Source organism: Mustela nivalis (genome assembly GCF_964662115.1).
Source record: "Mustela nivalis genome assembly, chromosome: 2".
In the NCBI taxonomy this organism is placed as follows: Eukaryota; Metazoa; Chordata; class Mammalia; order Carnivora; family Mustelidae; genus Mustela; species Mustela nivalis.
The window spans coordinates 1,419,051-1,434,669 of NC_139021.1; the positions used below are offsets into that span (position 1 = coordinate 1,419,051).

The following is a 15,619-nucleotide window of genomic DNA, read 5'->3' on the forward strand; positions in this document are numbered from 1 at the left end:
TATCTGGTTCCCCGGCTGGGTGCTTCAGCCACAAGCAGAGCCTGGCAGTGCCGGGAGGACCCAAGCAGCCTGAGCGCAACAGGTAGGGGGACTGAGAGCCCAGCTCGAAGCTCTGGGCCGGACGAGAGCAGTGCAGACAAGGAGTTTGAAATGGCAACGGGCAAGCCCGAGGGAGCCCCAGCTGTCAGCTCTTCATGGGGACAGAGTTGAGTACAGAGGCTGAGGGTTCCCCGAGAGACTAGACAGGGAGGCGGGCGCGGGGCGGGTCCGAAGACCCTGGAGCTAGTGTGGGGTGACAGGGGCTCTCAGGCCCTCCCATGGTGCTCCTTGGTGGACAGGGCGCTGGCGGGACAGCACGCAGCCAGGACGTGCAACCGAGAGTCATCCCCGACCCTTCGAGCAAGGTGCTGGCCTGGCCGCACAGTGTCGCGGGGCAGGGAGCAGGGCTCTTGGGAGATAACGGGGTGGCCTGGGGTCAGGCAGGGAGGGGCTGGTGGCGCGGCTGTCCCCACAGCATGCTGACGTGACTAGTTGATGGCCCGGAAGGTGAGGAGCGGGAGGGTGGAGGGGATCAGGATGAACTGGTACGTCATCTTTATATCCTCCTGCGTGAGGGTCTCCACCAGGAAGTGGTTCAGCACCTAGGACAGAGGCGCGGCTTCCACCTGCACAACTGCTCAGCCTGGGGTCTGGCCCAGCCTCCCCCTCCTCCTCCTTCCTGGGCCCTGCTCCGTGGGCTGCGTGCCGTGCCGGGGAAGCCAGTGGTTCCCAGCCAGGCCGCCCAGCACGCCCAGCCCCCACCCCACCTACTTCCCCCCACCCCCACCCTGGGCCGGGCCCGGGCAGTGGCATGTCATTGCGGCCAGGGCAGCCCCGGCCTGCTCACGTGGTGCAGCAGCAGCAGCATCTCTGTCTCTGCCAGGCGCCGCCCCAGGCACTGGCGCAGGCCGAAGCCGAAGGCCAGGCTGGGGGACCTGGTGCCGGAGCTCCTGCTGTCCAGCCAGCGTCTGGGATGATAGCGCTCCGGCCTCGGGAACACAGAGGGGTTTCGACCCAGGGAGTAGAGCAGCACCTTGACCACGGTCTGTAGAGAGGTGGGGAGGGGCAGCGTCAGTGCCTCGCTGCGGGCAAAGGTCAGCCGGGCCTGGCGTCTGCTGCGGGGGCTGTGGGGCCCCACTCACCCCTGCCGGGATGTGGTAGTTCTGCAGCACCACGTCCGAGCCCACCTGCCGGTCCAGTGAGATGCCCACGGGGTACAGCCTGTGCACAGGGGCATCCAACGGGGACCTCAGCCTCACCCGGACCCTCGCTTGCGTTCTGCGGCCTTCCTAGCCCAGGAGGCACCGACGAGGGGAGCTCCCCGCCACGCCCACAGGTGGCTTCGGGCACCGGGAAGCCCAGACCATGAGGGGCGGGCTCCCTGCACCTCCGGAGCCCAGGCAAAGCTCTCCCGGCCTGAGCGGTCCGGCCGAGGAGGGCGCAGCCGAGGGGGCGCCCAGGGCGCTGACGCGGGACCCCAGGCAGGGAAGCACCCCGATCCCTCAGGGAGAAGAGTAGGAGCTCCAGGGCGCGCATCTGGGGCAAATCTGCTCGTCAGCCCCAGGATCTGTCTGCAGGTCCGCTGAGCACGGCTCTCCAGACACTGGGGCCGGGGCACCGGGGCGGCCAGGGTCTGCCACACCCACCTCAAGGTCTCCTTGAGGGCCGCCCGCAGCAGGGGCAGCTCTGTGGTTGCCCTCTGGGGATTCTCAGTGATCCCGGCCTCGGCCACCAGGCTCTCCTGGCGTAGAGCCTGCTGCACGTCAGGGTTCCGCGCCAGCTCGAAGAGAGTCATCAGCAAGGGGTAGGCCGTCTGCGGGAGCCACGGTGCGGGGCTCAGACCTTGGCACAGGCCACGCACCTCCGACCCCAGGGGCTCTCCCCCAGGAAGACGCCCTTCCCCCGGGGGTGGACGTGCGTGCCCAGGGAAGCACCGACCCTGGGGATCTGAGACCTCAAGATCTAACACTCGCGTCATCTGCTTCCACTGAATCCCTCAGGGAAGGTGTCCCCATGTTTGGTGAAGACCCAGGCCGCCTCCTCCCATCCCCCCAGGGCCTGCTTCTCACCCTCCTCGGGGGTCCATCTACTCAAGTGTATAGGTACGGGGGGGGGTGCGGGGGTGTAGCCCTTCATCCCCAGACCCCTTGGCACCCACTGCGTCATGTCAGGTCAGCCCAGACCCCGGGGTCCCAACAGGAACGGGCCACCCTGGACCCTAAGTGGCCGAACTGCAGCCTCTGCTCATGGGCTTTCTCCAGCCAGCGCTCTGTGCCTCTGCTACGAAGCCTGCGGGCCTGGCCCAGAGCCGGACCTCAGGGATGCTGGCAGATGAGGGTTGGCTGTAGGGCAGGAGGCTCACTGCACTCCACACCCTGGGACCTGCCTGCACCTCCCTACAGCACCCCGGCCCCGGGGCTGGGCTGCCAGCTGCTCTCTCTTCCACAAGCTGGAGCCTCCGCTGCCCTCTGGGTCTTCAGCCCCTCACCTCCGAAGCCTCTGTAACGACAGCCCAACGGACTGTGGCCCCGGCAGGGGCTCCTTGTGCGGGCATCCCTGCTTGTGCACACCCCTCCTTGTGCAGCGGCCCCTCAGCCCCCCTCCTTCCCAGGGCCCAGACGTTGGCAGGGGTCTGCGCTGCTGCATGTTCCTGGGCCTCACCCATTCTGCACTGGGCCTGGAGCAGGCTTCCCTCCAGAGCATCTGCAACCCTTCCCTGGCAAGATCAGCTCCGGAGTGCTCTCCCCCCCAACCCCCTCAGATCAGAGCCCTCCATCTGCTCCAAACAGGGCCTGTGGGAGCCACGCGGCGTGGGGGTCTCTGCCTGTAGTCAGGAGGCTCTGAGTGCTAGGGCAGGGCTGGCTGCCGGCCTGACCGTGTCCACGCTCCCGGCGGTGAGTTCGATGGAGTTGGCCCTGACTGCCTCCAGGGTCATGTCCGCGTGCATCAGCAGCTCCCCCACGATGCCGCTGTAGTGCTGTGGGCCGCCGAGGGCCAACTCCTGGTAGATTTTCTGGATGGCATTGTTGGCTGTGCAGAAGGGCGAACAGGGGCCTGGGCCCGGTGCTGGGCAGCACCTGTCCTCTGCCGCCACCTGGCAGCCCCCCCACCCCCAAGACTCCCTGTTCCTGTGCCAGATGCTCAGGACCGGCCCAGCCCAGCCTCCCTGCCAAGTCTCTTGGGCCCCGAGGACGCCATGAGCCCAGTGAAGTGGCTTCAGCGCCCCCCACCCCGATTTCGGTGAGTGGCTACTGGGGGCCCTGGTGTCCTTGCTACCCGGCACTGCCCCGTCTCTGGGTCTCACCGTACTGGAAGATGTAGTCCCAGGACTCGAAGTGCTCCTTCCACACCCTGGCGCTCGTCCAGCGTGACAGGTCCCTGGGCATGAACATGAGCTGCGCGGTGGACTTCAACATGGCCTCCAGAGCCCGGATGAACTGCAGGCTGGCAGGACTCGGGCTAGGGCCGAGGAGGCCCAGCCGCTCTCCAAAAAGGGCTAAATTGCTGGCTGAGGAGAGGGTATGGCTGCTGAGCCTCGGGCAGCCGATGGCCTCACGGGGGCCTCCTGCAGCACACCCACACGGTCCCAGTCCGGTTCCGGGCGGCCCCTGCCCCACAGAGCCCGGCCCCTCCCTACCTTCTACGGTGTAGTTGAGGATGCTGGGCCGGATGTCCAGCGTCAGACTGCCCCGGGCGTTCTGCAGCACTCTTGACTTCAGGGCCTTTGAGAAATCCCTCGCCACCCTGTCCACCATGGGGATGTACTTCCGCACCGCCTGCGGCGACAGCACGTCCGGGTTGAGCTTCAGCCGGTTCGCGCGCCATTCGGGCCCGTTTCTGGAGAGCAGAGAGAGGAGCTTCAGGGAAGCCGGCGTCAGCAGCTCGGGGCCAGCCCCGGACACATCGTCTCCGGATGGGGTGGGGGGGGGGGCGCGGACAGGGAGCTGCCTGCTGGGCCTGAGGGGCAGATGCCTGCCTGTCGGCCTCAGCCGCAGCCCTTTCTCTGAGGGAGGCCTTGCGTGCTGTGCCCAGGGTGCTCCCGTCTAAAGAGGGGCTGACCCAGAACTTCTGCCTGGCCACGCCACGAGTGGGTTCCTGGCGTTCACTCGTGCACACCTACAGGTCCCCTGCTGGCCCGTCAGCACCCGTCTGGGCCGTCCCTGTCCCGGGAGGAAGGAGGGAGGGGCGACTTCCTGTCCGCCTTTGCCACCCTGCTCACACCAGGCCCCAGAGGCGGAGGCCCGGGGCCCGCTTCACCTCCCACCCTCCCCGTTGCTGAGAGTGCTACCCCTGTGCCAGTCACACCTAGTCCGTCCCGGCCCGTCTCCTGGTCCTCCAGGGCAGGAGCCAAACCATGGGTCCTGTCACGTGCTCAGAACAGAGCCCAGAATTGTACTTCTTCCTTTCCCAGCTGCATGACTTTTGTTTCTTTTTCTTGTCTGATCGCTGTGGCTACACCTCGAGTGGGTAAAGAAGCAGTAATAAAATGTTCTTCCCGCCTGTAGATGGCATGAGACTGTATAGAGGGAAAGCCCTAAAGTGTCCAGCAGTGAAACCAACACAAAACAAAAAGAACTGACAACTGAATTCAATCAGGTCGCAGGACACAGAATCAATACACAGAAACCTGCTGGATTTCTGTACACTCATGATGAAGTAGCAGTAAATGATATGAAGAAAACAGTCCCATGTACGGTCGCACCCAAAATAACAAAACATCTAGGAATACGCTTAACCAAGGAGGTACGAGCCCCGTAGTCAGAAAGTCTACGACACAGATGAAAGAAACAGAAGGAAACGGAAAGCCATCCCAGGCTCATGGTGAGGAAGCACCAGTCTTGTTAAAATGTCCGTGCTGCCCAAAGCAAGCTACAGGTTCGCTGCAATCCTTATCACAAGAGCAACATTTTTCACGGACTAGAACAACGAATGCTAAAATTTGGAGGGGACCCCAATAGACCTTGACTAGCCAAGGCAACCTTGAGAAAGAAGAAGGAAGCCGGAACCCCGGAACCCCAGATTTCCACCCAGACGACAAAGCGCTAGCGATCAGTTCTGTGTGGTGCTGGCACAGAAGCAGGCACACCCATCGATGAAGGAGCATAGAAAGCCCAGAAGCAAACCCATGATTGGACGGTCCACTGTATGGCCGACCTATGACGAAGGAGGCAAGGACACCCAATGGGGAACGACCGTCTCTTCAACAAATGGCGCTGGGAACCTGGACAGCCCCATGCAGAAGAATGAAGCCGGACCACTGCCTTACGCCACACAGAAAAATAAACTTGAAATGGATGAGAGACCCACGTGTGAGACCTGAAACCACAAAACTCCTAGAAGACAAGGCAGGCAGTAATGACTCTGCCCCGGGCCACAGAAACATTTTTCTAGATGTGTCTCCGGAGACAAGGGAAAGAAAAGCAAAATTAAGCTATCCGCACCTTGCCACAATTTGGAAAGGTTTTGCCCAGCGAAGAAACCATCAACAGAAGGAAAAGGGGGAAGCTCCTGATTGGCGGAAGATACTTGCCAGTGGTATGTACGGTAACCTTAATATCTAAAGCATACAAAGAAGCCAAGCAACGGCACACCGAGCAAACAAACGATCCCATTAAAAATGGCCGAAGACTGGAAGAGACCTTCTTCCACGGAAGACCTGGCGATGGCCAACAGACCCGTGAACAGGCGCTCAGCAGCACCCATCATCAAGGAGGTCCGCGTCAGCTCTAAGGACACATCACCTCCCAGTGGTCAGACGGCTAAAATCAGAATCACAAGAAACAACCAGCGTTGGTGAGGATGTGGAGAAAGGGGAGCCCCTGTGTACTGTTGGTGGGAATGCAGACGGGTGCAGCCACTCTGGAGAAAAGTGTGGAGGTCCCTCAAGAAGCTAAAACGAGTTCCACTACTGGTCATTTACCCAAAGACAATGAAACCACAAATGCGACGAGATACCTGCCCCTGTGTTTCCTGCAGCACGGGTACGATGGCCCAGAGAGGGATACAGAGAGATGCTCGTCCACGTGATGGGGTACTACTCGGTCCCTAAAAGGAATGGGATCTTGGCCATTTGCGAGCCCATGGATGGACGCAGAGGGTATTAGGCTAAGAGAGAAATGTCAGTCAGGGTAAGACAGATTAGTATAAGGTTTTGCTCATGTACGGAATTGAACAAAGCAAATGAACAAAGACACAGAGAGATCAAACCAAACGCAGAGTCTTAAATCCAGACAACAAACTGTGGTTGCAGGAGCGGGGGAATTCGGGGGTGGGGGACGGGGATCCAGAGTGCGCGTGTAGGGGTGAGCGCTGAGCAGCACACGGAAGTGTTGAGTTTTCCACTGGACCCCGGGTCCTAGTGCGCCAGTTCATGGGAGTACAGGTCCGTGAGTCGGAAGTAGCAGCAAGAGGAGGACAGGAGCGGAACAGGAGAGGGAGGGGAGGAAGAGAAGGAGAGACAGGCTAAGAAGAGGGGGAACAGAGGAAGAGGGTGAGGAGGAAGAGGGGGGGGAAGGGGGGGAGGAGGAGAAGAGGCCACAGCAGCAGCAGAAGGGAAGGGGAGGAGGAGCTGGAGGGTGGAGGGGGGGGAGGGGGAAAGGGGAGGAGAGAAGCTTCTCCCCCACAGGCTGATGAGGACATGGTTAGACCAGTTTTCTCCGAGGGCACCAGGGCCCAGGGCTGTGGTGGCTGAAAGGATGGACGGACGCCCTCAGCGCACTGCGGGGAGGCCCCTGCATCCTCAGCCACACTCAAGCAGAAACACCTTCTTGGCTTCGGCTGGCTGCCAGCAGGTCGTCAGAACGATCGCGTGCACACACGTGCACACTTGCACACCAGCGAACACACGTGCGCCCGGAGAGATGAGCATACCACAGCGGGACGCCTGCACACGCGCTCGCTGACCAGGACGACACGCGTGAGCACGCCCACAATCCCCACACACACCGCTGCCACAGCACAGCTGGAGCGCTCAACCCACGCGCACACGGAGACACACGCGCACGTATGCAGCACTCACAGCGCACACAACTCCGAGGCTGCAGACAGCTCCAGCCAGGAAGCCACACACACACACGGGCACACGCACAGGCTCACGCTCGCACGGGCACCCGCTTAGAGTTTCGCTTCTGAACAAGGGCGCCTTTCCTACTGCCTGCCCTCTCCCCACCCCAGCCTCCCCATCCTTGGCTACCTGCGCTCACCTCGAAGTCCCACAGGGGACCTCGTGCAGAGGGCTGCAGTCCGGGGGGCCCTCAGGCTGACATGGACGCCTGGCCGGTGAACCCCCCCCAGGCCTGGGCGTCCCAACCTATAGGAAGGGAGAAGCCCACCCTGCCGGGACAACGCGCAGAGGCGGGCGCAGAGTGGGTGCTCCCTAGTGCCAGTGGTCATCCTTCCTCGTCTCTGGGGCTGGGGTCCCACGGCCCCTTCCCGCCCCTGCGACACACAGGGCCCACCTGCTCTCAGGATCTCCCTGGCCAGGGGCGCTTGTGGGCTTCTGGACCTGGCTGGACCCCGCACTGGGGTGCGCGCCACCCGTGCCCCCCCTCCCCCGCCCCAGCCCCGTCCCCCGCCCTCCCCGCCACCGCCACCCCTCCTGGCTCTCACAGCAAGAACACGCCACATTTGTGCCCACGATGCTGTCGGTAGGCCAGCCAGGGATCCAGGAGCGGCCGCCAGGGCTGAGGGCTCTCGGCCCGCTGCAGGCTCTCCACATCCTCGGGCAGCATCACGTACACCATGTGTGTCCCTCCCACGTCATACCTGCGGGGCAAAGCTCAGAGCCCTGCCAGAGGGGCCTGCCCTCCCCTGGGCCTCGTTCCGCAGCACCAAGCCGGCCTGTCTCCGGGGGCCTCTCCCTTCCAGAGCAGGCGCTCCCTCCCGCTGTCTAAGGCAGGAAGCCTCTGGGGCTCTGCTGTCTGCACTCCGCCCTCTCAGCGGCCAGTGGGACTGCTCTGTCCTCACCGAGAGCCGCCGCCTCCACCGTCAAAGGCCCAGAACAGCCACCCCGCGGCTCCCACCCTGCCTTCGTGAGGGCGCAGACAGAGCCCAGGCCACGGGCGCCCGGCAGGGACGTGACAGCGCTGGTGCGAGGCACCCAGCCGGGACTCAGTCGTCCGGAGCGACAGCCGGTTAGGGTGCTCTCGGCCAGGCGGGCAGGAAGGGCTTTACCTGAAGATGGGCCCCAGCTCCTGGAAGGTCCGGTGCATCTCCAGGTGGAGGTTCTCGGAGCCCTGCTCCTTCCAGATCTGCAGCAGCCTCAGCCACTTGTTGCCGGGGCACTGGGGGATGGCTTCGAAGGGCAGCACCGCCTTGGGGGCCTGAGCGGCGCTGGTGCCCAGTGTGCGTGCGCAGCTCAGGGACAGCCGGCGCCCGGCCAGCCACCGGCGTGCCTTTGCCCCCAGTGCCATTCTGAAGCTCCCTCTGCCCCTGGGCAGCGCAACCCTTTTATCTCGCCAGGAGGCCTGGAGCAGCCGACCTGACCACGTCACGGGAGAAGCTGTCCCTGGACCAGGCCAGGAAACCCAAGGCAGGGGTCAGGGCTGGAGGCCTCCGGCTGGAGGCAGAGGAAAGAGATGGATGGGTGCCTTGTCTCCCACTGACGCAAGACCTGCGGGCGGGTGGCTGTTGAGAGCCTGTGCAGGGTCTGGCCTGGGGGCTCGGTGGGCTCGGCCGGTCGGCGGCGGGGTAGGGGCCCTTCCGTCCTTCCCGTGGGGAATAGAGAGAGAGGAGAGGCCTGGGACAGGAGCTGGGGCGAGCGAGGGCCTCCATCCCATTAACGCAGGGCCTTTCTGTCTGCTCCTCCCCAGGCCTCCGGCTAGGTGCAGGGCACCGGGACTCAAACCAGGAGCCCTGAGCTGGCAAGAGTCCCTGAGTCCCCGCCAGTGAGGCCTTTCAGTGCTGGGGGTCAGTCAGAGGAACCCAGAAACACACCTGGGGATGGCAGTGATGGGGCGGAGGCCCCGGGAGAGGCTCGCTCGCCTTGGCCCCAGCTTGGCCGGCCCGCCCGGGCCTGTGCTCGGGGCCCACGCCCTCCTTTCTCCTCCTTCGGAAGCGGGCTCTCCCGGATGCAGACTCTGAGCGCAGACCGGGGGCAGCGTGGAGTCTGTGCTGGGGGTGCTGCGGGCGTGGGCTGTCCACCCTCTGCAGGCTGGGCCCGCGGGTCGGGGTCCCAGGGCACCTATCCCCCCGACTCCTGGCAGCCTTCCCATGGCCGCCATTGTTCCCATGCCCAGACAAGGGGACAGAAGCCCCTCGCTCCTTCTACCTCCCAGGGTCACCCTCCTGCTGAATCCGTTCCCTGCTCCTGCCCCTTCCGTGGGTTGGCGGCTTAGGGGAAGGTCTTCAGGTGCGGCGGCCGAGGAGTCAGGACGGCCAGGCAGGCCCCTTCAGCAAGCTGAGATGTGTGCGGTGCCTCAACCCGGAGGCGGCCCAAGCGGTCCTCGGGCAGAGAGGCAGGCTGGAGGCACATCGGCCCACGCCGCGCCGGACACTCCTGTTGCCCGTGCCGGCCCGTGGGCCCTCTGCCTCCCGGCCCCTCCGGACCTCTGCTGCCCGTTCTCGGGCCTGACCGGGCTACCGCAAGGGGTCTGCTTTCCGTGTCCCCACACAGCCTGCCGTGAGGACCTGGGCAGGCAGGTGCCCTGGAGCCAGCCTCTCCTGCCGAGAGGAACGGTGCAGCCGGCTCCAGCAGGGAGGTGCCTGTGGTGGACGGTCCTGCACTTGCCCCGAAGTCCCGGTGCGGGCCGGCGCCCCAGCCCTGTGGCCGGAAGCAGGTTCCGGAAAACTCTTCCTGTGAAGCCTCCTCCTTGGTGCGCACCCAGGAGGGCTGCCAGTGCCGCTGCTCCGCTGCTGCCTGCCCCCCCCATGGACCCACAGGCCTGGCAGGCCCTGGGGGGCGGGGCAGGGTGGCTGCTCTGAGGCAGAGCTGGGGGGCCAAGGCCCAAGCGGCCTGAGAGGGAGATCCCCAGCCCTGGCGCTGCCCGTTCCTGCTGACAGCGCACCAGCGGGGGAGGGAGAAGAACACAGTCGGAGGCGGGCCAGGGCAAGGCCAGTGCAAGGTGTCCCTGAATGAGGCGGGCGCCCCAAGGCCCAGTGTCCGGAAAAAGAACTGTCCGCTGACGGGCACCCTGAGCCCCGGGCCCGCCTCTGCAAAAGAGCTGAGGTTGGCACGTGGGCTGCTGGGAGCAAGTACTACAGGGTCCGCCCTCCGCCCTCCCTGGGGCTTGGGTCCCAGCTGTCCACACTTTATAGCTAGTCCTTCCTGGCCCCAACGGCAGGGACGGAGCCCGCCCCCAAGGGGCTTCTCTGACGCCCTCCCCTGGGCTGCGGGCAGCAAACCCAAGCCTGGCCTGGCCCCATCAGCTGCCTCGCAATGATGGCAGACCAGACAGGTCATGGGGAACACGGGGGCCCCTCTTCTGGAAGCAGGGAGCTCCGCACAGAACATGCCCTGGTACCCGGGAGTCCCCGCCCCTCTATTTCCATTGTTGTGCCCGAGTTTTCCCCTCCGAGAGACCACCAAGGAGCCAAGCACCGATGCAATCACGCGAGGGTTTATTTGTCAAGCTTAAGCTTGGGCCCAAGTATACCCGACACAGCGGAGCAGGGACTCGGATGCGAGCTTGGTAAAGGCAGGGGTGTTTATGGGTTCCTGCTACTAGAGCAGGGTGGGGATTCCTGGAACCAAAGCAGCGTGGGGCTTACGAAAGCGAAGTAGGGGTAGTTCAGCCCTTGGGCACAGGGTCTGAGCCGGCCGCCTGGGCTGAGGTGGCCGTACTTATGCGAGAGCTAAGCCTGACGGGGGATGGCCTTAATGTTCTCGGCCTCCACGCCATGATACTATATTCCCAACATGGCATTAAGTGTGCGCTGGTGCTCTAGGAGAACCGGGGAGAAACGGGGAACAAGTGCCCCCCCATGTCCGGTCGGGGGGAAAGGGCTGTCCCGGCCGCGCGTGCGCATCACTGAAGGGGAAGCCATGGACGGGCCAGGCCGGGGCTGCCTCCCTCCCTTCCCCCTTCTGCCCCACCCTCCCTCCCGTGCTCAGCAGGCATCACCACGGGACCTCGTGCAAGAGAAGCGCCTCTTTGCCTTCCAAGGTGGTAGCTGGCTTTCCCCGGGCGGGGGCGGCGCTGCCCCAGGGCCTGCAGGGAGAAGGACCCGCAGCGAGGACAGGGCCAGGGGGCCAGACAGCCCCGGGTGAGGAGGAACACGTCTCAGCTGCTCACCGCGGCACCACACGCTTGGCATCAGGTTTGAGCACGGCCAGAAGCTAGACGCTGAAGTGCACTACGACGTATGGCTGTTTAAGGTCAGGTCCCCCATGAGGTCTGGGGGAGACGGAGACCCCACGACGGGCCTTACGTTGGGGGAAACAGGGAGGTGGTGCACTGGGAACGGGAGGTGGGGGAACTGCCTGCTCTTCTTCTAGGGTTGGGCTGGGTCCTTCCTTCCACTCCGAAGAGGGCCTCCGCGAGGAAGCAACAGACCTCGAGGCCTGTAGGCCAATGTCAGTGGTCCGCGGGCACCAGTGCGGGTAGCCTGCTCTGGCCGGGCAGGACCCAGTCAGGCCCCACGCTGCTCCTGGGTCCCCGGGACAGCAGCTTTGCCCCCGCGGCAGGCTGCAGACCAGCAGAGGGCAGGCACCTGCTCAAATGCCCTGAAGCTCTGGACGGGAGCCCCTCCTACCAGACAGACCAACAGACCAAGGAGCAGACAAACGGGCTCTAGCCATCCCGAGCTCCCCTCCTCCCAGGCTGATCGCTGGCCGGTGGCAGACCGCCAATCCGAACGCCAGGCAGAGAGTGGCCCCCACAGTGGTCCGCAGCTCCTGCGTCGAGCCTGGGCTCTCTGAGCGCCTCCTGCGGTGCTCGGGGAACACGAGGGGCTCCAAGTGCAGTGTCCTGGCCTTTCAGCTTGTCCTTCCGTGCCGGACCAGCACCTGGGTCTGGCCTCGTGGGTGGCAGAGGTGACGTGGGGAGGACTCAGGCAGTGTTTCTCGAACGGACCAACAGCCCCGACGTGCAGACAGCAGTGGCCGCCCAGCGCCCTGTGCCTCCTCCCCGCTAGGTTCTTTGGGGCCCTCAGGTGCTTTTCCACAGAACATGGGTGTCTCCAACCTCTGGACCATTGTGCTTCCTGCTTCCCTGCTGGGATCAACTCTGAGAACTGCAGAGCTCACTGCTTTGAACTTGGGTCTCTGGGAGGCCGGTGCCCGCAGTGGGAGAGGGGGTGTGTGTGTGTGTGTGTGGGTATGTGTGTGCGTTCGTGCATGCGCACACACACCTCTTCCTCTCTCTGTCCCTCTGCCACCCAGCTGCTCACCAGTGTGAGATGGGACAGCACGAGGCCATGAGAGGGCCGTCAGCGAATCTTGCCATCCGGAGTGGACGTCACTCTGTCCAAGCCAGACAGCTGGACCGACCTGACGCTTTCTGCGCTGGGTGCTTCTCCGGCGCGGCTCTCCCTTGCAGTGTTCTGACGTCGCCAGCTGCGTCTGTATTCCGGGTGGTCGGTCGCTGGAGAAGACGCTGACAGCCCGAGGGCTGGTGAGGTGTGCTCATCACCACCCACGCCTGCCCGGGTGCCCCCATCCCTCTGGGCAGACTACGGAGCGGGTAGCAAGAGGGACCCATGCTGGCTCACCGGCCCGGGGCCCTGCCCTGGTCCACGGAAGACATGGGTGCACCTCCCACCCCAGCAGCACGGAGGCAGCCTTTTCCTGTGGCCACCGTCGCCTGCGATGTAGATTTCCATCCTGCGACTCTCGGCCTCTCAGGAAACTGCATCGGAGACAGAGGCTCCTGGAGTGCTGTGCGGCGGTGTCTGGTTGCCCATCTCAACTCGGCGCCTTTTCCTCCCAAATTCATTCTGGTGGCGTACGTGCAATAACTGATGTAGAACGATTATTCTTCACGTTCTGTTTTCAGATTACGCCATGTTTTCCGTTTGTCTCGCTTTCCCTGGTTTTAAGATGCGCAGAGTAAGAACTTGACCTTCTTGACCATTTTGTAGTGCTCAGCTCAGGGGTATTGAGTGCCATCAGCTCGTCCTGTGTCCATCACTGCTACCCTCTGCAAGTCTCTTCGCCCCATACAACGGAAGCGTTGTGCCGAGGAACCCATCCATACCTCCCGTCTCCCTTGCCCTGCCCTTCAGCCCCCTTGGCACATCCTCCACGGTTCTTACTTTGAATGTGGCCTGTGCGTCCTCTTCCCTTGACCTCTTTGGCCTTCTCCCTACTTCTCTACACTGTGTCCTCCACTGGCCAAGCACTTGGGCCTCCGGCTGCATGTCCCATCTCTTTTCCTTCCTGTGAATTTCAGTTAAGGAACGTGTTTAGCTTGTGAAAAAGAGTAAAGGAAAACCTTATGGATGTGGACTCTGGGAGCTAGAAGGGGTCGCCAGAAGGGGTCCCTAGCCCTCCATGTCTGGTCACAGGAAACACCATGAGTTATGGGCCCCCGCAGGGAAAGATGGGGGCTCCCACACGAAGTCACCACCCCCTGCAGCACAGCCACCAGAAGCCAGCATCTGTCTGGAGCCCTGCTAGCCTCCGGTGGCCTTTCCTTCAAACCCACTCTCCCAGCGTCCTTCTTCTTCACCCTAAAGTAACATTCGTGCCCTTTGTTTGTGGGACTAGACTGTGGCTCAGCTGTTGCTTGCTCCTCCGGTCCTGCAATTCTCTGAAACTCCCATTTTGCTGGCAAAATCACGGCTGTGACGTTGACAGCTTACACCCTAGTTTCTTACTCACTCTTCACCTATGTGTAATGTGTAATATTTCACTTTCCCCAATTTCTTTGCTCAGCTCTTCCATTTCTCATTCCTAAGAGTTATCTGTAGAATTTTTTCTTTCAGGAAAATCCCCATACCATTTTTTGACTATGTCTTCTTCTTTTGTCGTGTTTTCTATGCTCTTCTTCTTCGTCTTCTTCTTTTAAGATTATTATTTGTTTATTTTACAGACAGAGATCACAAGTAGGCAGAGAGGCAGGCAGAGAGAGGAGGGGGAAGAAGGCTCCCCGCTGACCAGTGAACCCGATGCGGGGCTCAATCCCAGGACCCCACGACCATGACCGGAGCCGAAGGCAGAGGCTTTAAATCACTGAGCCACCCAGTCACCCCATATGCTCTTATTCTTCTATAAGCAAAGTTACTTGTGAGATGGTGGTCACTCCATGGCTTCGTGCCAATCCAGCGGTCACCTGCCCCTCTAGTTTCACTCGGATTTCATTAAAGTGTTTATATTAGCTGCAGACCTATTCATAGAGACCTGATAGGCCAGGAAGGACTGGCATGATATATTTGGGCACTAAACAAGAAAACTATGCAGCCACCAATACTATATCCAACTAGGCTATCATTGAAAATAGTAGGACAGGTAAAAAGCTTCCAGGACAAAGAAAACTAAAAGAATTTGTGATCACCAAACCAGAGCTACAGGAAATATTGAAAGGGGTCTTCTAAGCAAGGAGAGAGTGTCAAAGTAACATAGACCAGAAGGGAACAAAGACAATACACAGTAACAGTCACCTTACAGGGTTTATGATGGCACTAAATTCCTCTCTCAATCATTATCCTGAATGTAAAGAGACTAAATGCTCCATTCAAAAGACACAGCTTATCAGATTGGATAAAACAACAACAACAACAACAAAAAAAAAAACCCAGACTAATCGATATGCTGTGTGCAAGAGACTCATCTTAGACCCAAAGACACCTCCCGATTTAAAGCGAGGGGGTGGAAAACTATTTACCACACTAAAGGATGTAAACAAACAAACAAACAAACAACCTGGGGTAGCAATCCTTTTATCTGACAAAGACTGTAATAAGAGACAGGGAAGGACACTATATCATACTAAAAAAAACTCTATCCAACAAGATCTAACAACTGTAAATATATATGTCCCCGATATGAGAGCAGCCCATTTCCTAAGCCAATTAATAACAAAATCATGAAACACATCAAGAATAATACAACCATACTAGGGAATTTTAACAACCCCCTCAGTGAAATGGACAGATTGCTGCTGCCCCTCGGAACAATTTGTTACTTAAACTATAACCCCTGGAGGATTTTACTAGTTGCCAAGCACATTTAGATATGGCCTTAATAAAAGCATATACTGGCAACGGGTCTTTGGGGAGAAGGATGATATACGACCGTGAATCTGGGCAGCTGGGGATGCCTGGCTCGCTCAGGGCAAAAGGCTGCCCCTTCACAGAAGCCAGGCAGCCGGGAACGCTGGCCCGCCCAGGGCAGAACGGCGCCTGCTTCAGGGAAGCCCAGCACCCGTGAACGTCCGGTCAGCTCAGGGTGGAACAAAATACCAGCTGCCTCCCTTTTCCGTTCTCGCTCCTTTCTCTTCCCAGAAGTGCCCATTGTTAGTTAGATGAGTCCTTCGAGTGTGCTTGGTTAACTAGAAACTTGATCCTCCTCCTTGCTTGTCCACAAGACATGTAATTAACGTTTGACCTTCATCGGTTCTTCTGTTGGCTATTGTTTCTATCTAATAAAAGTGCGACTGTGGAGTTGCTCATGGCAGCAGTCTTTTTGACTGTTGTCCCCTGC

General features: G+C 61.1%; 1 protein-coding gene across 1 annotated transcript; it reads right to left on the reverse strand.

The window, feature by feature from the left end:
- Positions 1–390: 390 nt before the first annotated feature.
- On the reverse strand, positions 391–8,450 carry LOC309859621 (cytochrome P450 11B1, mitochondrial-like; the record flags this gene model as incomplete). Its single annotated transcript, XM_082720549.1, has 9 exons — positions 391–641; positions 887–1,084; positions 1,182–1,260; positions 1,686–1,852; positions 2,915–3,069; positions 3,344–3,547; positions 3,677–3,876; positions 7,648–7,803; positions 8,212–8,450. The coding sequence occupies 9 exons, from the start codon at positions 8,448–8,450 to the stop codon at positions 528–530; spliced, it is 1,512 nt and encodes a 503-aa protein (XP_082576675.1). The 3' UTR covers positions 391–527.
- Positions 8,451–15,619: the final 7,169 nt, after the last annotated feature.